Source organism: Phascolarctos cinereus, unplaced genomic scaffold (assembly GCF_003287225.1).
Source record: "Phascolarctos cinereus isolate Bilbo 61053 unplaced genomic scaffold, phaCin_HiC Scaffold_5;HRSCAF=322, whole genome shotgun sequence".
NCBI lineage: Eukaryota > Metazoa > Chordata > Mammalia > Diprotodontia > Phascolarctidae > Phascolarctos > Phascolarctos cinereus.
Genome location: NW_027555958.1, coordinates 349,985,174 through 350,007,212, shown reverse-complemented (window position 1 = coordinate 350,007,212; position 22,039 = coordinate 349,985,174). Strand labels below are relative to the sequence as shown.

The 22,039-nt window shown below is 40.9% G+C and overlaps 1 protein-coding gene across 2 annotated transcripts in view; it reads left to right on the top strand.

The window, feature by feature from the left end:
- SMYD3 (SET and MYND domain containing 3) overlaps positions 1-22,039 on the top strand; it is a 1,044,671-nt gene that overhangs the window by 805,605 nt on the left and 217,027 nt on the right. For both annotated transcript variants that reach the window (XM_078156275.1, XM_020982112.2), the window contains exons 7-8: positions 1,255-1,357; positions 10,538-10,648. In XM_078156275.1, the coding sequence (XP_078012401.1) occupies positions 1,255-1,357; positions 10,538-10,648 (214 nt within the window). The remainder of the gene's footprint in view (positions 1-1,254; positions 1,358-10,537; positions 10,649-22,039) is intronic.

Here is a 22,039-nt window from a genome sequence, read left to right as displayed (position 1 = left end):
TCAGCACCCTTGCTGCAGAGTATTTTATATCCTGTGTTCTCTCATTAAAAACAGGTACCTCAAGGATACTTAAATGGCCTTTGAGCTCATCCTTGGTGAAAGTTCCACTAATTCCTTCCCTACAGAAACATGTACCCAGACTTCCCATCTGATTACCTGATTTCCCTCCTCCAAAAAACACCACTGCCTAATGACGTTTCCTTCTTTTCTACTAAATCTGGGGTTCTCTTTTTATACTTTCTGGTGTCACGGGCCCTTTGGACTCAGTGAAGTGCCTATAATGGACCAGGCACTGTGTTAAGCACTTCATCGGATGTCAAAGGCTTCAGACCCCTTCTCAGAACAGAATAATGTTTAAAGTACATAAAATAAAACACATAGGATTAAGAAGGAAGCCAATTATGTTGAAATACAGTTAGAATGATATTAAAAAAAAAAAGTTCATAGACTCCGGGTTAAGAACCACTGTACTAGAAGAACATGTGTCCCCTTAGCAGCTCCATAATCCCTTCACTTGTGTGTCATCAGAAATGTATTCTGGAATCCCTGAATTTTTGAGCTCTAAGAAACACTGGAGGTTGAGCTGACCCCCTTCATGTCATAAATAATTATGATAACTCCAATGCAAGCCTTCTTCATCTCCATTGCTTAGAATTGTTAATTTCCATTAAACCTCAGCTCATGTTCCACCTTCTACAATGAAACCTTTTGATTCCCCTCTGGCAGCTGCTGGGACCTCCCCCTCCAAAAAAAAAATAATTACCATGTGTGTCTGTATTTATTTTGTTTGCATGCTAAATATGCATATTTGTATTGGGATAGAATTAGGAAACCTAAGTTTGGGCCCCATGTCTCCCACTTTTTGTTATTTTGTTGATTAGTCATGTCTGGGTCTTCGGGATACCATCTGGGGTTTTCTTGGCCAAGATACTGGGGTGGTTTGCCATTTCCTTCTCCAGCTCATTTTACAGATGAGGAGACTGAGGCAAACAGGGTCAAACAATTTGTCCGGCATCATACAACTGGTGTCTGGTACCGGTTTTTGAACTCAGGTCTTCCTCACTTCAAGCGCAGACCTCTATCCATTGTTCCACCTAGCTGCCCTTCTACCTCCCGTTACTAGCTGCACTACATTAAGCAGGCTGTTTCATTATTTGTACAATTAGAGCCTTAGACTAGACCATATGTAAGATCACTATTAGCCCCAACATTATCTGATTGTATTTTTTAAAAAACTATTTTCCCCTCATCTAGCATGTCTTTGCTGAACCACAGCTGTGACCCAAACTGTGTGATTGTGTTTGAGGGACCCAGCCTCTTCCTTCGTGCGGTCCGAAACATCAAGCCGGGAGAAGAGGTAATGAATGTACTCATATTCTGCCATCCCAGCTCATGTTCATCAAAGATGCCTTCTCTGCTTCTGCCCACTAATCTCTTAAAGGATGTACCATTGTCTACTTATTAAGGAAAAGACTATTATTAACCAAATCATTGATCTAAAAACCTTTTATTCTCAGTTTTTCCTCTGGAGACAAATTCTATCAGGATTTTTGCTCTTTGCCCTGATGAAAAACTTATGTATATATATGAAAAAAGCACTTTTGCAAAATCACCCCTGTGTATCCACTTTTTCTGTCTTGTATTTACCTTTACATGTATCATTTAACACCCCCCCCCAAATAGAATATAAATTCCTTCAAGGCAGGAACTGTTTTCCAGTGCTGGGCACACAGTAGGTACTTAATGAGTGCTCATTGAATGAATGAAAGGATCCCTGAAATAAAATGAGCAATAATATGTCTGAATAGTCAGCACAGCATTTAGGGCAGTAAACCTTTCTGCGGTGAAAATACTAAAATGCTCAAAGGGGATCCCCAGAATCTCCTCTCCAAGTCATTGATCTCATTTTTAACTAAAGGCAAAGATTTCTCCTTGTTCTGCGTATTTCTATCTTATAGGAAGAATTCTGGATGCTGATTCCCTAGACAAAGGTGCAAAGTCTAGGGAAAGAGGCGGAGAGAATCAGGGAAGGGAGAAGTTGCAGTTTTCTGACCAGAAGGTCATCCTTACCCCCAGTTTTCTGATGTCCAAGGAAGATAACTACCTTTGCCCCTTTGGTTACCAGGAGAACCCCCCACAGAGAGGGACTTTCTAGAGGCTAGTGCCCCATGAACTGTTCCCTGTGTAGAATTCAGGGCCCATTTTGTTTCTTGTGGGGGTGGGGACTTTCCCAGAACCTGGTATTCTCCCTCCTTTCCCTTTATTTCAGTGGGTTATTTATTGCACGAAACCCAAATGCCATAAGCTTTTGTTTATTTATACAGCACACGGGCAATAAAACTCAAACCCTCAGATACCATATTTTGTGTAAGCAAGGGATTTGGCTACAATATTTCTGACCCCAAGCTAGTTTCCTTTTGAGCAAGTGAGTTGTGTTTTTTTTTCCCTTTACAAAGACATATGCTGAGTTTCTTATGTTTAGAACAAGTGTACTAATTAAGCTGCAACCATGATCTCTCCAAAGAAGACTGAAGATGATTTTCTTGTATATAATTTGAGGACACTTAACAGGAAGAACCCCCTCTGCCGCCATTCTCAGGCACATGAGGGTTTTTTGGTCAAAGGTTGGGTTGGGTTTTTTTTTTCTTTTTTTCCCCTTAAGCAAAATGAGAACCAGATTAAATCAAGTCAACCACTCCCTTTTGCCCCATGCAGTTGAAGGAACCAGGGTAACTAATGGAAATAACTAAAGCATTCAAGCACAAATAAAAAGCAAGGTTTCTTACTTCCTTATACTCCAACTGGTCCCCTCCCTTCCCTCTCCTAGCCATGCCTAGTCCTGGATTCCTCTTCTCATTTGCTTTTCATTCATTTTAAAAGACCTTATTATATCCTTGTGGGACATTTTCCAGACAGAGTTCCCCACAAAAAAAAAAATGTGTCCCTGAATTTAAAAATATGATGAAGAACTACAGAAATGCACTGTTAGGCACCAGGGGAAAGGGACTAATTTCTTCTTTTATTGCTCCAATGTTGATTTAAATTTGGAGGGTTTAAGGAAGGGCTTTTATTAGTGCAATGAATTCTGGGTGAAGAAACTCCACCCACCTGAAACTGTTCTGCAGCTTGGAAACTCAGAGAGTTGTCATGGGAAAGAGATCTTAAAATCACTTGCTCAGGGTTACCACAGTCATGTCTGTGTAAGAGATGGATCTTAACCTAGGTCCTCTTCATGTGAATTATTTCATTTAGAGCTCCTGGGTCCCAAGCCCACTTCAGTTTCTTACTACCTGTATGACCTTGATTTTCCTCATCTGCAAAGTAAAAAGATTGGACAAGATGGTCTCTGAGGTTAGTCAGTCATTAAGCATTTATTAATCACCTACCATGTGCCAGGCACTGGGCTAAACTCTGGGAATACAAAAGGAGGCAAAAGGAAGTCCCTACCTTCAAGGTCCTTAGGATCTAATGAGGGAGATAATATGTAGACAGATATATACAAAACAAGCAATATTCAGGACAAATAGGAAATAATTAACAGAGAGGAAGCACTGAAATTAAGAGGGATTGGCCCATTTGTGCTCAATATTTGCCTGCTGCCTCTTTGGACAAAAATTTTAAAAATTGAAAAATAATTACTAATTATTTTACACTTTATAGATTATCACTGGGAATTCTGCTTCCTACTCTGCTATTAACCTCTGTTTTGGCCCCTTCACTCCTTTCCAGCTCCCCCAGAGGGCAGAAGAACACTTACTATTGGCTCAAATAATGACAGTGATTCATTGGAAGTGTCAAAGCAGAGGCACAGTAATATCCTTGCATTCAGCAGAGGCTGAAATAGACGGCTTCTGTGGTCTCTTCTAGCTCTGAAATTCTATTCTAGCTCTCAGATTCTCTAGCTGGTATATAGCTTGCTAAGGACAAAAGGGGTACAAAGTGGGATCTCAGAATACTTATGGAATCATCACTGCCCCAGCCCATTTCAGATACTTTTTTGAGAGTTGGAGATTTCCACAAAAGAAGCAAAAGGTAAAAAAAAAGGGGAGGGAGGCTTTTTATTATAGTTACATTGTGAACAAGAAGAGGAAGAGGCAGCCATTGTGCAGCTGGATCTTTGTCTTAATACTGAGGAAAAAGCAATGACCTGGGTTCACATCACACCTCTGACACTTATCCATGTGACCCTGGGTAAATCGCTTATTCTCTCAAGGTTTCTCTTCCCTCATCTCTAAAATGAGGGCATTGGATTAGATGTCCCCTGAAGTCTCTGCCAGCTCAAAATCTGTGAACCGATGAGCAAAAAATAATGATAGAATCAGATGGCTGTAGGGGATTAAATAAATACTCAGGGTCTAGGTGAAAGGTACTCACCTGCCTTGATATCCAGGTTATATCCCTCCTTCTGCTCTTATGTGTGAGACATCTAGGTTATTTTACACAACAGATAAAGGGTGGTACAACAATGCAGAAGAGGCCTCAGTGTTTTATAGGGAAGACTAGAGTCTTACTCATCTCTATCTGATTGGTTTCCCTACCTCTAACAGGAGAGAGAAATACTAATTAGCAAGGTTGCATGAGGGATGGAAATTTCTGGCAGAATCCAGATATTGGAGGGGTCGGGGTTGGGGTTCAGAGAAGGGAAGGGTAGGGTGGTAGCACCAGACATGAGGAGGTAGTATTTTCAAACCAGAAGTTTTTCAGGCAACCACAACCAAACACCCTCACGTATGAATAATAAGACTGTGGAAAAGGTCCGTGGAGGAAGCGAGACCATTTTGAAGGTAGAAGTGGAGAGCTTCAAATGCCAGTTCAGGGAGTGAAACAGAACTCCTAATATGTCCCAGATTGGAGAGCATAATTACATCTAATAACAGGAAGAGAGAAATAGTAATGGGGGTGAGCTGTGGAAGTTCCATAGCTTTGTAAACTCTCTTCCTAAGGCCATCTTTCATACTGAGCTCCAGAAACACATTTCTCTTCCCAATATTACCAATTATAACACTCACCTCTCCTTATTGAGGGTTTTAATTTTCAATAATGAATTTCCTAGGTTTTGTTGTTTCAGCTTTGACATTTCTTCTTTGCTTCCATCTGGGTCCCTACAGAGAAGAAAGTGCTTTTTTTTTGTTGTTAAAAATCACAGCATACTTAACGGAAAGATAATAGTTGCCACCTTCAGGGATGTGTTCAGCAATGAAATACCTTTTATGATCAGGCGGTCTTATAAAACTTGGACTGGAGAAGTCTGCTCAATCCAGGCTGTACTCATAGGAATTCATGCCTAGCAAAGGCTCTTGCAGTTATAAATAATGCTATTGGCCAGCAGGCCATAGATCTGAATTAGACAGTGGAAATGAGCCCTACATGCAAGCAGTCAACATAATGATTTCTCAAATACAAGTTTTAAAACTACAGTCCTTGGTTTTTGGTTGTTTTTTCCTTTTAATGAAGAGAGCCCTTCTGCTCACCAGAGCTTATTCAGACTCCTTCGAAAGTGATTAGACATAAAAGAGTCAAAGAAGGTGAGGCAGGGGCAGTGAGGTGGTGCAGTGAATAGAGCACTGGCCCTGAAGTCAGGAGGACCTGAGTTCAAATGTGGCCTCAGACCAAACACTTGACACATACTGGTTGTGTGACCCTGGACAAGTCACTTAACCCCAATTGCCTAAAAAAAAAATTTAAAACAAAAAAGGTGAGGCAGCATAGTACAGAGCTTTGGAGTCAAAGAACCTGGGTTCAAATCTCACCTTTGATGGCTGTGTGACTTTGGGCATATTACTTAGCCTCTCTAGGCTTCAGTTTCCTAATCTTTAAAATGAGAGGTTTGTACTAGAGAGCTTTGAGGTCCCTTCATGCTTCATACCTGTGGTCTTAAGAAAAGTATTACTACTAGCTGTCAATGGGATAGTTAAAAAATTAGTTTTCCATTTAAGGTCGGTATACCTTGAAGGAAATTTGAATTGTGTCAGTTCAGTCTGGGGTGGGGAACCTTTGGTCTTGAGGCCACGTGTGGCCTTCTAGGTCCTTGGGTGTGGCCTTTTGACTGAGTCCAAGTTTTACAGAACAAATCCTTTTATTAAGGAGATTTGTTCTGTGAAGTTTGGATTCAGTCAAAGGGCCACACTTGAGGACCTAGGGGGCCACATGTGGCCTTGAGGTCGAAGGTTCCCCACCCCTGGTTTAGTTCAAGTGATACTGACTAGGTTTTATGTTAATTGCATCTCTCTATCTACTGTTACAGATCATGGAAAACTGGTTTTTTACGTGAAGCAAAATCTCTTAGCGTTCGGATTTCCAAGCAACATACATAGTCAAGATTTATCGGTATGCTACCGAAGAAAGAAAGCTGAATTTGGCATAGAAACCCTGGATTTACTTTCTGATTCTGGCATTTACCTTCTTGACTTTGGACAAAGGACTTAATCTCTTTGGTCCTCAGTTTTCTTATCTGTAAAATAATTGGTTTGGATCAGCAGTGTTAAACTCAGAAATGATCTCTGCCAGCTGCATTAGAAAATCACAAATTGACATTATCTGTGGTATATTGCATTTTAAAATTTTATTTTGTAAAACATTTCCTGATGACATTTTAATCTGGTTCTGTCCACAGTGGGCTTTTGCTGGCCAGGGGCTTAAAGTCGGACACTGCTGGACTAGATGGTTTCTGAGGCTTCTTCCAGCTCCAAATCTGTGAGCCTATGATTTTAAACCTTCTTATTGTTGTTCAGTCATATCAGGCTTGTCCGATTCTCTGTGACTCCATTTGGGATTTTCTTGGCAAAGATACTGGAGTGGTTTGCCATTTCTCCAGCTCATTTTACAGATGAGGAAACTGAAGCAAACAGGGCTAAGTGACTTTTCTAGGGTCACATAGCTAGTAAGTGTCTGAGATTTGAGCTTAGGAAGATAAGTCTTCCTGACTGCAGGCTCAGTACTCTATCTACTGTGCCACCCAGCTGCCCCCATCACCTAGCTGTCCCATTTTTTTAAGCCTTAAAAACAAGCAAAAATGTTTTTTTTTTTAAATCTAGCTCCCTTATACACTCAATAAAGCTTCCAAGATAATAATAATACTCTTCTGCTGGAAATTATTTACTTCATTCTCTATAGGAGCTGTAGTAAATTGACAAAGTGGTCAGCTGCATTCACGTATTAATAATATTTTATTTTATTTTATGCTATTAAAGCCACAGCTGATCGATGGCTGTGCTCCATGAATATGTACCAGCTAAATGAGCCTTGCACTCAATGAACAGATTCCGAATTAAATCAGCAGGCGAATGAGTCTTTAATAAAGGTTTTTATGTGTTGCTGATTAAATGATTAACATAAACTTGGTTGTGTTTTTCAGCATTAAAATTAAATATGACTTTAGAACATTCAGCCAAAGAGCCAAATGTTGGGTATTTCCCTTTAGTTGCCCTAGAGAAGCCACAATCCTGAGTGATTTAAGAAGTGGCCTGGTCTGTCCAGGCAGCTTTAGGAGCTAGTTCAGGTAGGCCAGTTCCCATTGTAACCACCCATTCATTAGCCCCTCGATGACCCAAATACCAGCCCCTCTCCAAATGGGAAAATCTTTGCATTTGGACTTTAATGTTGTTGCCGATGAGATTCCACAGAGAATGGGCACATATTCAAAATGGGAGCATGTTGATTGGAAGCTATAGGTATTTATGGGGGAACCACCCAAGACCTTTCCCAATCCATTTAATGTTCTGTGGTTGAAAGAAAAAACTTCATCTCCTGCTACCAGCTGACTTCTTTGTAAGAGCACTGGTGGACTGTTTTTTTTTTGTTGTCGTTGTTGTTATTGTTAGCAAGAGAGCAGTTACTTATGAGTTGTTTTACAAGCAAAGATGGCTTTGGTGGATTAACTCCAAGCACTTCATAGGTGGTGTTGGCTTGACCGATTTTCTGTGACAGTAGCATTGGATTGGTAGCTGCAAAATGGGCCTAAAGGCTAGAGCCCCACTGACCAGAACATGGTGCAGGGGTGGGGAACTTGGGCCTTCAGGCCACCCATGGCTGCCTAGATCCTTAAGTGTGGCCTTGAGAGTCAAAAGGCTACACTTAAAGGTCTAGGAGGCCACAGGTGGCCTGAAGGCCGAAGGTTCCCCACTCCTGGCATAGTGTATGTCTCCAGTCAGTATACCATTTTAGACAGATGGGTATCCACTGGATTTTAAGGAGCACAAGAGAAAAAAAGACAACTTTACCCATGTTTAGCTATCTTTGTCAGGAAATTATTCCTTCTATGTTTGAGCCACACTTTTTATTTAGGGCTTAAGATGGAATGAAGTAAGTGAGGCAGGGTGCCATTTAGTAAGGCATGGAACCATCCCGTGACCTCTTAATGGGCTTGCCTAAAAGGACTGTGCCAGTGGCTAAGCCTTCCTGATTCTTTGTTTTTCTTATTGAAATGGAGTTGAATTCAACAGGAATTTATTAAGCACCTACTTATATGAAAGGTGCTGTGGTAGGCACTGGGGATGCAATGACAGAAATCAAGAGTCCTAAAATGGCACAGAAACCATCTTTCTTCCTATGCCTTCCCTGAGTCAGGGTGCTGGACCTGGAGTCAGAGAGACCTGAGTTCAAAACCAGGCTCAGACATTTACTGTCTGTGTGACCTTGGGCAAGTCACCTAGCACTTTGACTCAGTTTCCTCAATTGTGCAGTTGGGATAATTACAGGGTTGATGTGAGGAGCAAATGAAATAATATTGGTAAAAGTGCTTAGTATAATGTCTGGCTTACAGTAGGTGCTATATAAATTCTTATTCCCACCACTAACATCCCCACTTCATTCAAATTGCTACAAGCATTTATTAAGCACTTACTATATGCAAGGCATCATGCTAGGTCTTAGGGATGCAAAGAGAAAGCAGTAAGTGATGCTGCCCTTGGGAGAGAGCCTTAAGAACTAGGGGCATGAGGTCAGGCTTCTCAGAGGACCTGAGTTGGGGTTTTTTTTGTGTGTTGTGGACCCATTTAGCAATCTGGTGAAATCTACGGATCCTTTTTCACAATAATGTTTTTTTTGTCATTGAAGGAAATGTTTAATTTCAGATACAACTTACTGAAAATAAATGCATAATTTTCTCATCCAAAATCACATGCTTCCTGAAATTTATCAACAAATCTGTTGAGGTTTTATGGACCCCAGGTTAAGAACCCCCCATAGGAGGTGGCACATGGACTAAGGCTTAAAGGAAGCCAAGGGTTTTAATAGGTAGGAGTGAAAATCAATAAACATTTATTAAGCACCTGCTATGTATCAGACACTGTGCTAAGTACTGGGAATACAAAAAAAGGCAAAAGATGATTGCTGCCATTAAGGAGTTTACAATCTAATGGGAGAGACAACATTAAAAACAAACATATACAAAATGAGCTATATATAGGATAAGTAGGAGATAAAAAACAGAGGGAAGGCACTGGAATGAAGAGGAGTTAGGGAAGACTTCCTATAGAAAGTGGAATTTTAGTTGGGACTTAAAGGAAGCCAGGGCAGGCTCAGTAGTCAAGAGTGGATTAAGGAGAGAGTTCCAGGCATAGGGAACAGCCAGAGAAAATGCTGGGAGCTGGCTATATTTCAAGAACAGGAATATATACAAGGTATATTTGTGTGTATGTATCTATTTTGACACCTCTGCACTAGATGGCCCCTGAAGGTTCTTCTGGGTCTAAATCTGTGAGCTTATGATTTTAAGCCTAAAAACAAGCAGATACAGATTAAAAAAACACAACACTCAATAAGACTTCCAAAATAATAACAATAATAACAATGACACTCTTCTGCTGTATGTGTGTATACACATATGTACATTTACATGCACACATACCCATATATGTACATTTGTACACATATACACATACCTGAATGTGTACATCTGCATAAGTATGTGATATACAAACAGATGCACATATACAAGTATACATAGATATATGTATCATATTATATAGTGTACATATACACACACGTGTACCTGCACGTATTCAAACATGCACATATACACACACGTATCCAGTGCAAAGTTCTGGGAATAGCAAATAGATTAATTTGGCTAGAGCATGGAGTGCATGAAGAGGATTAATATGAAAAGAGCTTGGAAAAGTAGGCTGAAGCCAGACTGTGAAAGGCTTTTTAAGTGCCAAGTTAGAGGGGTTTTATTTCATCCTAGAGACAATAAGGCACTCGTGAAATTTCCTGGGCCAGAAGGTCAAATGGTCAGCCTTTTGCTTTAGGCAGACAGTTTGGGGAGCTGTGTGGATGATGGTCTGTAGAGGGGACAGCCTCAAAGCCAGGAGCCTTATTAGGAAAATAGGTGGTCAGAATAAACTAAGTGAGCCATTTTCCCAAGCCCCTCACCCGTCTTTTCAAAGATCACCAGAAAAATCCCTTTCCCTTCACCCCCTTGTTCATAGATGCCCCAACTTCATGTTCCATGTGGCCTATGGAATGTGTTACTTAGCAGACCATGGAAAATCCAGCCTTACCATCTCTTTTCTTTTTCCCTTTTGCTTCCACGCAGCTTACCATCTGCTACCTTGATGTGCTGATGCCCAGTGCAGAGAGGCAGAAACAGCTGAAAGAACAGTACTGCTTTGATTGTGACTGTCCCCTATGCAAAACTCAATCCAAGGTATGTTGTGTGGGGCAGTAATGGAACGCTTCCCTGGATACTTCCCAGTTCAAGGCTTGGAGTTTGGAAGCTCTGAGTTCAAATTCACCCTTTCTCTGATAGTTACTATCTGTATGACCATGGGTGAAACACAACCTTGTACAACTTTAGTTTCCTCATCCTTAAAATGGGGGTGATGATAATACCCGACAGGTTTATTGTGAGGCTTAAATGACATCATGAATGTAAAATGCTTTACAATTTTAAAGCACTATCTAGATGTCAGTTTTGTTAGTAGATAAGAGCTTTGTACTAGAAGAGTCCAGAAACAGATGACTCCTGATGAGTAAGCCAGAAGTAAATAAAGAAAAGCAGTCTACTTCCTTGTATAGTACCCTTTCCTTAAATTCATATCATCCACCCAGCAGGAAAGAACTATGTCATCTTTTCTACCTAGCACAGTGCCTCATGCATCTTAATTAGAATAAGCTGCAATGACATAATGCTTTAAACTTTAAAAAGTGATTTCCTTGAAACGTGCCAATAAGATAGGTAATGCAAGTATTATCCCCATTTTAAGGATGGGGAAATTGAGACACAGAGACATGATTTTTTTTTTAAGTGTCAGGACCAGCATTTAAAGCCCAGGGCTACTACACAATGCAGGCCCTCATTATATCTTTGGATTTAATGACAATCATGAATAATACATGTCATGACCACAGACAGTGATGTTACTTTGAAAAGGAGCAAGTGTTTCCTCTTCTTTTGTTCCTTAAGATACTGAACATAAAATTCATGCTTAGTAAATATTAATTAGTTGGTTGGTCAGTGAATTTCAAGTGCAGCTTAAATGGTTTTCTCCTCATGGTAAAATTAGTTTATGTTCCAAAACCTTGTCTGATTTCTGCTTTAAAATATTTTCCTCCAAACCTTTGAGACATCAGTTGTGAAGGTTGCTGTTGCCATGAGCCTGTTCAGCCAGGAAGAGTTTGAGGAAAGGGGATCTCTCTCTCTCTCTCTCTCTCTCTCTCTCTCTCTCTCTCTCCTCTCTCTCCCTCCCCTCCCCCCCCCCCCTCCTCCTCCTCTCATCTCTCTCCTCCCCCCTCTTCTTCTTTGTTTCTCTGCCTCCTCCCATCTCTCTCCTCCTCCTCTTCCCTCTTTTTCTTCTTCTTTTTCTTCTCTCTTTCTCTCTCCCCTCCACCCTTCCTCCTATCTCTCCTCCTCCTTCTCCTCCTCCTCCTCTTCTTCTTCTTCTCTCCCTCTCTCCCTCCCCCTCCCTCTCTCTCCTCCCTTCCTTCTCTCCCCTCTCTATTCCCCCTTCTCTGTCTCTCCTCAGTCTTTCTCTCTTCCTTCTCCCTCCCCTCTCTATCCGCCTCCCCCCAATTCTCTAACTCTTCCTCAATTTGTGCTTATCTCAGTTTTACTTCCAGACAGACCAGGCCTACTGGCAGCAGACTACCACAGGCCACGCCTGTGGCTAAGGAAATAGCAATGGCATTGTTCAATCTGCAAACCTAACCATAGAGAGTCATAGAAAGTGTCACCATCTCATTATTCTTTCTGCTTTGGCCATGAAGAGGAGAATCTGTTTAGGCTTCACTAACAGGAGCCTAGTTTGAATGCATTAAGAGCAATTCAGGGGACTTTACATTATTCAGATTATCAGAGCAACTGTCTGCCTTGCATTGAGATGAAATTGAAAGGAAAATATTCTTAAAACAGAGGAGCCAGCTTTCATTCTCAATGGCTTCATGCCGTGGGGTCAGTTACGGTCAGCAGTTGCCTCGTCCAGTCAATTTATCGTCCCCTTTCCATTTCACTACCTTTGCTCCTGGGGTGAGTAGTATAGGCAGGGACATCTGGCAATGCTTTTAATAAAGATAATACTTTACACATGGAAATGCTTTTAAACTTTCAAAGGTGTGTTCATGTCTGTCATCTCATCTGAGGAACTGGATGGGTGGGTGGTACATATATTTGTACTGAGTGTTGTTCGAGACTGGGTCTCTTATCAGGAAGGACCGTGTTCTGTCTCAGTACAGTAGGAAAAGCCCCAAGTTTGGAGGTGGAGACCTCTCATTTGAATGCTGGCCCTGTCACTGTCCTCTCTGTGTGGTCATTACATTTTCTGGGTCTCAGCTCTTCACCTGTAAAATGAGGGGGTTCATTGGTCCATAATACCTCCCAGGTCCATGTCTATTGGACAGCTGGGTGGTGCAGGAGGTAGATCACTGCCCCTAGTGTCAGAAGGACCTGAGTTCAAACAAACATTTACTAGCTGTGTAACTCTGGGTAAGTCTTTTAACTCTGCTTGCCTCAGTTTCCTCATCTCTCAAATGAGCTGGAGAAAGAAATGGCAAACCACTACAGGACCTTTGTCAAGAAAATCCCAAATGGGTTCACTGAGAGTCAGACACGACTGAAATGACCCAACAACAACCATGTCTGTTATTCTTTATAAACTGATAATTAAGTAATTTATGGGATTGAAATGACCATTTTAAGAATTAAGTTTTATTTTGGAGTTTTGTTTTTGTAGCAGTGTCCTTTCTGAATAAACCTGCCCTCTTCCTCTTCCCCATGAGCCCTCCCTTTTACCAATAAATAAATGAAAGGTTACACAGTGACTGTATCTGATAATATCAACTAGCATTTATTAAGCACTTACTGTATATCAATAGCATTCTGTTGTTCATTGACCCTACCCCCTACCCCCTTACCCTCTCTTCATTCACCAGGAATTACATTTATTTACCATTCAGCTTCATTTTAGGATTCTTTTCATCTACATTATTATAATCATTGTGTATATCCTTTTCCTGCCTGCTTATTTCACCCTGCATCAGGTCATATAAGTCATCTCAAGTTCCTCTAGATTCTACACGCTTGTCATTTCATATGGTAAAAGGCTATTCCATGACATTTGTATGCCACAGTTTATTCAGCTGGTCCTCAGTTGACAAGCGTCCACTTTGGTTCTGATATTTTGTGGTCATAATAAATACTGCTATGGGTATTGTAGTATAAATGGGACCTTTCTGCCTTTGACCTTCTTGGAGGAATGTATGTCCAGTAGTGGGATAGGAGAATCAAAGGCTGTGAACAGTTAGTCATTTTTCTTACATGATTTGAAGTGGTCGTTGTTGACAAAGGCCACTGGACTAATGATTAGGAGATCTGAGTTATAGTACTAATTCTGATAATACTAATTCTGCTCACTAGCACTGTGAGCAAATTTTATAACCTTTTAGTACTTTTTTCCCTCATCCATAAAATAGAGATAAAAATATCTGCCTTCCCCATGTCACTGTGCTTTTGTGATGATTAAATAAGCTTATGGAAATGAAAGTATTTAGGGAAATATAAAGGGCTAAATAAAATTCAAGATGTCAAGATATTATCATTATTAAGCATAATAATAATGATAATAGGATTGTTGGCAGAAATAAACTTTCTTACTTGTGGTAGGACTCATAGGGTTTAAAGGTATAAGGAATTTTAGAGATTATCTAGTCCTTCTCATTTTATAGAGGAGGAAACTGAGGCTCATAAGGGTTAAATAGGATATACAGGAAATAAGTAGCAGAGCCAGGATTGAAACCCAGTTCTTCTGTTGTCAAGCCCAGCACTATTTCTAATATACCATATAGGTTTTCTTTTTAATTAATATAAACACACTGTGGCCATCGAGATCTACTTTGAAATTTTTCATTTGTTTTTGTTCATCAAATTGCAAGGATGACTGTTCAGCATTAATTCTTGGGACATGTTCTGAAGTGTCCTCTTTCCCCTCCCACCTCTTCTAGCTGCTAATTAGTCCCCATATTGGTGCCTGTTAATGATCGGAAGCCGGTGAGCAGAGCAGTTCATTTTGCAGGATTTTATTCTATGCCTTTCTTTCATTTCTTTCTTAAAATAAAATCTAGCATGCTCAGAAATGTGATTGTGTGTGTGTGTGTGTGTGTGTGTGTGTGTGTGTGGTGTGTGTGTGTTGCTTTGCTTGGCTTATTAGCAAATCCCTAGTTTCTTTTCTTATTCTGAAAGTAAAGGAAGAAGCTGCAAAGCCCCTGGGTTCTGTGTGACTAGTCCTGGAAAGGGAAAGAGATCATATATTCATTCATTCAACAAACACTTATTTACTACTGTGTTCAAGGCACTATGCTGGGAATACAAAGTCAAAGAGAAGAGTTGCAATCCTCAAAGGGCTTACATTCTGTTAGGCAGCGAGGTGTTGCAGAGTGCGGATCTTGGAGCTAAGAAGACCTGTGTTCAAATCCAGCCTCAGCTTCTTTCTTGCTGCGTGACCCTTCGTAAGTAAGTCCCTTTATTGTCCTCAGCCTCAGGTTCCTTCACGGTCAGATGGGGTATAATAGCACCTACCTCACAGGATTGTTGTATCAAATGAGATACATATGTAAAATGCTAAATGCCAGCAATGACAATAATGATGGAAAAACAACTGTACAAGAATAAGTCAATATAAGATGTCACATGGCGCAAAGAGCACAGGCCTTAGAGTCAGAGGATCTAGGTTCAGATCCTGACTGTATCAGGATACAGTTGTGTCCTAAGGCATATTACTTAATCACTGTGTGCCTCAGTTTCCCCATTTTTAAAGCAAAAGGGTTGGAATCAACCACCTCTAAGATACCTTCTGGCTTCAAATATATGGTCCAATGATCCTGGGACTAGTTGTCCTCTAGCTAAGAATCCTTCCAACTCTCCATCTGTGGATCCAATGAAATACATAGTAATTTCAGAGGTGAGGAGAAGCCACTAACAATGGGAAGGACCAGGTATAGGCCTGATGTAAGAGGTGCACTTGAAACCCTTGAAAGAAGCTAGAAATTTTTTTGAGGCTGAGTTGAGGAGGGAGGGCATTCTAGGCATGGGCGAGACAACCTGTACAAAACTTTGGAGATGATAAATGAAAGGCCACGTGTGAGGAAGAGCAAACAAGGCCATTGTGGCTGGAATCAAAGCCCATCATAATTTCTGGTGCCAGCAAGGAGAGAGATGAGTGCTCCACTGCACAGACAAATGAATGTTGTCCTAACCCAGGAATCTGACCTTATTCCAAGTGACATTCCTGTCAGGTCAGTGAAGGTGACAGTCTGTCCAGAGCTTATTCGGAAGAGGTGAGTTGAATGTATAAAAGACAAAGGAAAAAGTTGAACCTCTCTCTGAGGTTTTCATAATAGCACTGTTTTCCCTCTCGATCGCTGGCTATTGCATATTAGCGTATGTGCCAGAAATTGTTGAGGTTCTCTGGGGACTCTTGTGCAGTTTCCATGCTAGCAAATAGCTCTTGGCAGTTTTATGGAACTCAGCACATGGGACTGTCAAAGATTTATCACCTATCAGGGGGCGGCAGATGCAGAAAATACTCAACAGGTTCTTGGATGAATGAAGGAATGGTTGGGATTATGTTGTTTGCAGGGCTGGGCTTTTTTCCCCCACCTTTAGTTACGATTGTGAGGTATGGTGGAGTATGAAATTGTTTATTTTCTTGAGCTAAAAGTTGATTTACTTTGGTACAGAGGTGAGGCCTTGTGATATGGTAAAAAAGTCACAGTAGACCTTGATGACAGCTGTTGTTACTAATAAGGACAATGGCTTCTCTTGCAACAGTCCTGTGACATGGGTAGGTCAGGTATCATCACTTCTCCTTTGTGCATGAGGAACTTGAAACTTAGGGACATTGAGTTGCCCAAGTTCATGCAGCTAATTTGGGCCAAAGGACTGGCATAAAACATACAGAACAAAGTTGTGCCAGAGGCAACACCACTTTAAAAGCAAGGATGTTTTTCAGGATGTCTCAAAAAGAGGAAGATTTTTTTTAAAGAGGAAAGAGATCACTAGTAATGACTAAAAAGAACATGGCAACAAATGGCCCATATGGCTGTTTTCTCACCTAGTAGAAGATGGTCTCTGTGGGAATGATCCACAGATATGTCTATGGTTCTGTGCTGCTAGCCGTGATTTTTCAGTGACTTGGATGAAAGAATATATAACATGATCAGCAAGTTTTCAGGTGACATGGAGCTGAGAGGGATAGATAGGGATGTGCTGATAAATGTTTAACCCCCATCTCTAATACGGGGTGGGGAGAGAGATGGACATATACTCACAACGTACTCTTTAATCTTCATTATTAGCATTCTTAACTTTAATATTTCATTATTAATGAAGTTTAATCTTCATTATTAAAATTTTTCATCATTTTCTTAATAATAATAGTCAGAATTTATATAGTGCCTATGTACTACTCACTGTGCTAAGTACTTTATAAAAAAATTATCTCAAATAAAATAGAGAAAGAGGAAATCAATTAAAAAGCTAGAAAAAGACAAGATGAAAAAATTATCTCAGTTGATCTTCAGAGTAACCCTGGGAGGTATGTGCTATTATCCTCATTTTACAGATGAGCAAACTGAGACAGAGAGAGGGTGAGTGACTTGCCCAAGGTTAAAAAGCTGGGGTCTGAGGCTGGATTTGAACTCAGCTCTTCCTGACTTTGAACCTAGCTTTATCCACTGTGCCACCTATCTGCCCTTAGATTTTCTTAAGTCTAGACCATCAACAAAACAATAAATCAGCCCTAATTTGTAGCATTTGCAGATTTCTGAGATGTGAATGCTTACGCTGAAAATTTAGCAATCAGCTCTCAAAAGCTGGTACTAACCAGCTCCAGCATACCACTGGGGATAGGTAACATGGTGAGTGACAGATACAGGTACCCCAAATAGCACACAGGCTAGAATGATAGGCTAACTCAAATGAAGTAAAACTTATTAAGGGATAAATTTAAAATCTTCTTCTTCTGCTTCAATCTATGGAATTGTTGTTCATCCTTGAAATCCATTGGACTGTGAGTTCCTTGAGGGCAGGAACTATCTTTTACCTTTCTTTGTATCCCCAGAGCTTAACACAGTGCACACAGTAGCACACGTTTAATAAATGTATATTGATTGACTGATTGACAAGGATTGAAAAAATGTAGCTAGAAAGCATTTCTTGTGAAAAAGATCTGTAGGTTATCCAGAAAAGCTAACACAATCTTAGTCCGATTTGAAAGAGGAGAAGGAGGTAGGAAACTTCACATTTATTGTCTCATTTGATCTTCTCAGCAACCCTGGGAGGTAGATGCTATGATTATTCTAATTTTAAATTGAGGAAACTAAGGCAAACAAGTTAAATGGCTTGCCCATAGTCATAGCTCATAAGTATCTGAGGCCAGATTCCTGACTCCACAATCACCATTCTTCACACTCTTCTCATTTGACATAGATAACAGGAGGGAAGTGATAATCTCACCTTTATTCTACTCTGGTCCAACCTCAACATTTTTAAGTGACAAACTGGAGATAATCCAGAGGCATCTACATGTTCTAATGTTGAAAGCATGGAGTTGGAATTAGGAAGACCTGAGTCCTAATATCGCCTCATAAATTTATTAGTTGTTTGACCCTGGACAATTCATTTCATCCCTTTTGATCTCAGTTTGCTCATCTGTAAAATGGAGATGATAATAATAGCACCTACCTCACAGGGTTATGGGGATAATCAAATGAGATAATATATATAAAACCCTTTGAAAAGTGATGTCAAACTCAGAGAGAAGCAAGGGCTCCTAAGCCATACATAAAGATCCCTGCGGGCTGCGTATTGACTTAGAAAACCACATGGGCTAATATATTTCTTTTTTTAAATTAATATATCAACACATTGAAATCAGGTGGAAACCACTTGGGTGTGTTGTGGGTCCCCTGGGGCCTGTCAGTCACGTGTCTGATGCCTCTGCTTTGTATTACCATGTGCAGAGGAGAGTATCCAGTGTCATGGGCTTGTAGACTTGGAAGTGGAAGGTGGAAGTCCTCTATTTCAGCTCCCTCAGTTTGTAGGTGAGGAAAGTCAGAAGTTAAATACCTTTCCCAACCTGTAATTAATAACAGTGTCTGGATTGGAATCCAAGCCCTCTACCTCTAAATTCCACATTCTTTCTGCTACATTGCTTCTTTGCATGGATATCATACTTTTAAAAGGTTAGTTGTAAGATCTAGGGATGTTTCATCTCAAGAAGATGTGATGGGGCAGAGCTGTGCAGGAGCCAGCTCCACACAGTTCTCCAGCTGATTGTTAAATTTTCGGTGAGAGCAAACTTTGTATTTCAGAAATTGGCGAACTAGGAGGCAGCTAGGTGGTGAAGTGGATAAAGCATCATCCCTGGATTCAGGAGGACCTGAGTTGAAATGTGGCCTCAGACACATAACACTTAGTAGCTGTATGACTGTGGGCAAGTTAGTTAACCCCATTGCTGAGAGAGAGAGAGAGAGAGAGAGAGAGAGAGAGAGAGAGAGAGAGAAGAGAGAGAGAGAGAAGAGAGAGAGAGAGAGAGAGAGAGAGAGAGAGAAGAGAGAGAGAGAGAGAGAGAGAGAGAAGAGAGAGAGAGAGAGAGAGAGAGAGAGAGAGAGAGAGAGAGAGAGAGAGAGAGAGAGAGAGAGAGAGAGAGAGCGAAAGAGCAAATCAGGGCTTGAAATATTATTTTGATAGTCTAGACCAGGGGCCTCAAGGCCACGTGTAGCCCTCTAGGTCCTCAGGTGTGGCCCTTTGACAGAATCCAAACCTCATAGAATAAATCCCCTTAATAAAAAGTTTTGTTCTGTAAAACTTAGACTCAGTCAAAAGGTTGCACCCAAGGACTTAGAAGTCCACAATGACCTAGAGGCTGCAGGTTCCCCATCCCTGGTCTAGACTATAAAAAAAAGTGAAAAAGAAAATTTTAATAATGTAGATCAAATTTGAAAGTGTGTCCTGTGCATATTTTTTTATGGGGAGCCAGTTATTAAACATTTACCAGCGTACCCTTGGATAGGGGATAGCTTTCTTTAAATATTTTTAAGTTTTAATTAGAAAAGAGTTTGAGTTGTCTTATTTAGTGGCATTGAGGGCTGTATAAAATCAGTGGGTGGAAATTGAAGAGATTTAGGCTTAATAAAATGAAAACTTTCCCGATGATTAATGCTGTGCAAAAGTGGAATAGGCCTCAGTTCGTCTGGGGTTGCTCTTTTCTAGTGTCCTTCCACCCGAAGCAGGGGGACCATTTGTCAAAGATATAGTGGGCGAGGGAGGGGGGAATTCCTATTTCTGAAAAGGGTTGGAAGAGATGAACTGTTCTGTGATTTCATAAAGAAAGGGCGATGGGGTCAATGTCTTTACTGTCATCTGTTTACCATTTTTTGGAGGTGACAGGTTGTTTCTAAGGTTGGCATTGATGGCTCTATAATCACATGAGGTGCCTTCTCATTTTTATCTTTTCGTCTAATTTGGTTTTGATTTTGACCTTTGCCCCAACTAGTTAGTGATCCGACTCCCCAGACACAGCTGATTCTTCATAAACAGCTGTGCCTGTAGCCTTTCCCCGCCTTGCTTCTGAGGTAAAATTCATTCAATTTCTTATAATATTGTTTTCAGTGCCCTTCTGCCCAGGGCCTTCCAGCTCTCTTGGATAAAGTATGTATGGTGTGTTCTTCTGAGGTCTCTTTTCCATTTCTTGGCCCTGAACCATATTGTCAAGCATTTATGTAAGTGGTGAGGGATTAATCAGGAAATCCCTGATCAGTTGGGTGCTCCTTGTCTGATTGATGAAATTATAGGAGGCAATTAATAGAGATACAAGAATGTGAACCTTTCAGACTTTGAGAAACCTTTTTGCATATGAAAGTGTCAGGAAAGACATGTGGGTTCTGGGAAAGAAAGGCCTGTCCCTTTTCTCCTCTCACTGATATGTGACAATAGGAGAAAATGCAAGTTTAAAAATTGAGAAGCTAGTTTTTTTCTTTCTCTTTTTTTTTCTTTTTGGTGAGGCAATCAGGGTTAAGTGACTTGCCCAGGGTCACACGGCTAGTAAGTGTGAAGTGCCTGAGGCCTCATTTGAACTCAGGTCCTCCTGACTCCTAGAGCTCCATCTACTGTGCCACCTAGCTGCCCCAAGAAGCTAGTTTCAAAATCAGTTGAGAAGAGAGTCACCTGTGGAGGAAAAGCCCAAATCTTGAGGACTCCCTTGGGAGAGTACAGCACAGTGGGGGTTGGGGGAGTGGGTTCCTCCTCCTATGTCCTCATTGACAGAGGCTCATGGCGCAATCCAGTGGGGCAGACTCCAGCTGCAAAGTTGAGTTGAGTCAGGCAGGCCAAGAGCCGAGAGTCCTTCTGGTGTTGGCGGTATGGGTTATAGTGCTTTCCTGAAGTGCACAGCAGTGTCCGAGGCCAGGATTTCGGCTGAACCTAAAGATGAGAAGCCAGCTGGTAAAGTGGCATCCATCAGAGCGGCATCAGGTGGCAAGCAGTCTGGAGGCACCTGTGGTTTCCGTGCGCTCTGCTTCTTGGGAGTGCAGAGCTCATCAAGTATCACAGCTGAGCCAGAAACCAGAGGCAGTGGACCTACAGCTAAGCAATGCCCAGCAGTCCCTAGTGTCTAGTGCAGACTACAAGGTCTGTCATCACCAGCTCTTTTGCCTTCCAGCCCTGGAGTGTTAATTGCCCCTTCTCCACTATTCCTGACCATTTGCATTCCCTACATGGATCCTTCTCTACTTGTGACCTCTGTGTGTGCCCATTCTCCCTGCCGATGCTGGGTGTATTTACTCCTAATTTGAGGGTGGAGCTTGAACCCATAACCTTTCTGGCTTCAAGGCCAGCAATCTACCGTATTCTATCTATACAGCCCCATTTACACATGTATACACATATCTTCACATATGTACATACGTACACACATTTCAGGTTCTGCTTCAGACATACTAGCTGTGTGACTTGTCAAATCAGGTCACTTCTCAATCTCCTGGTGACTCTAATGATATAAATTATAGAAAAGGTGCCAATCTTCATTGGTAAAGGAAATCTTCTTCTCCTGAACTCTAAGAGCACCTTGTTGGTTCCATTTATGGAATCAATTGTATAATATCATATACATACTCATTATTTGTATGTATAAATAACTTTTCAACTGGTTTATAAATTCTGTGAGGACATGGACCCAGTTGGATTCATCTTTGTATTGCCATCTGGTAGAGGTGCTTAGAGGACTTGCAGTAGTGATTATATTTAAATGGTTTGTAGTTAGCATATCCTTTTTTTTTGGTCTGTTTAGGTTTTTAAAGGTCTGTTTTCTTGTTTTTTTAATATTGATGTCTTGTTTTTACATCATCATAATTTCCAAATATATCTCTCCCCTGTCCCCTAACAAGCATATTATTCCTTCTAACAAATAGGGAAAAAAGAGAGATTTCCCCCCAAAAAAACAGTACTACAAAAGTAGCCAGCACATTAAAAGATATTATGGTAAATTGAAGAGAGTTCTGACTTTAGCATTAGATGATCTGAGCCCTGCCTCTGTTGGCTTTCTTACCT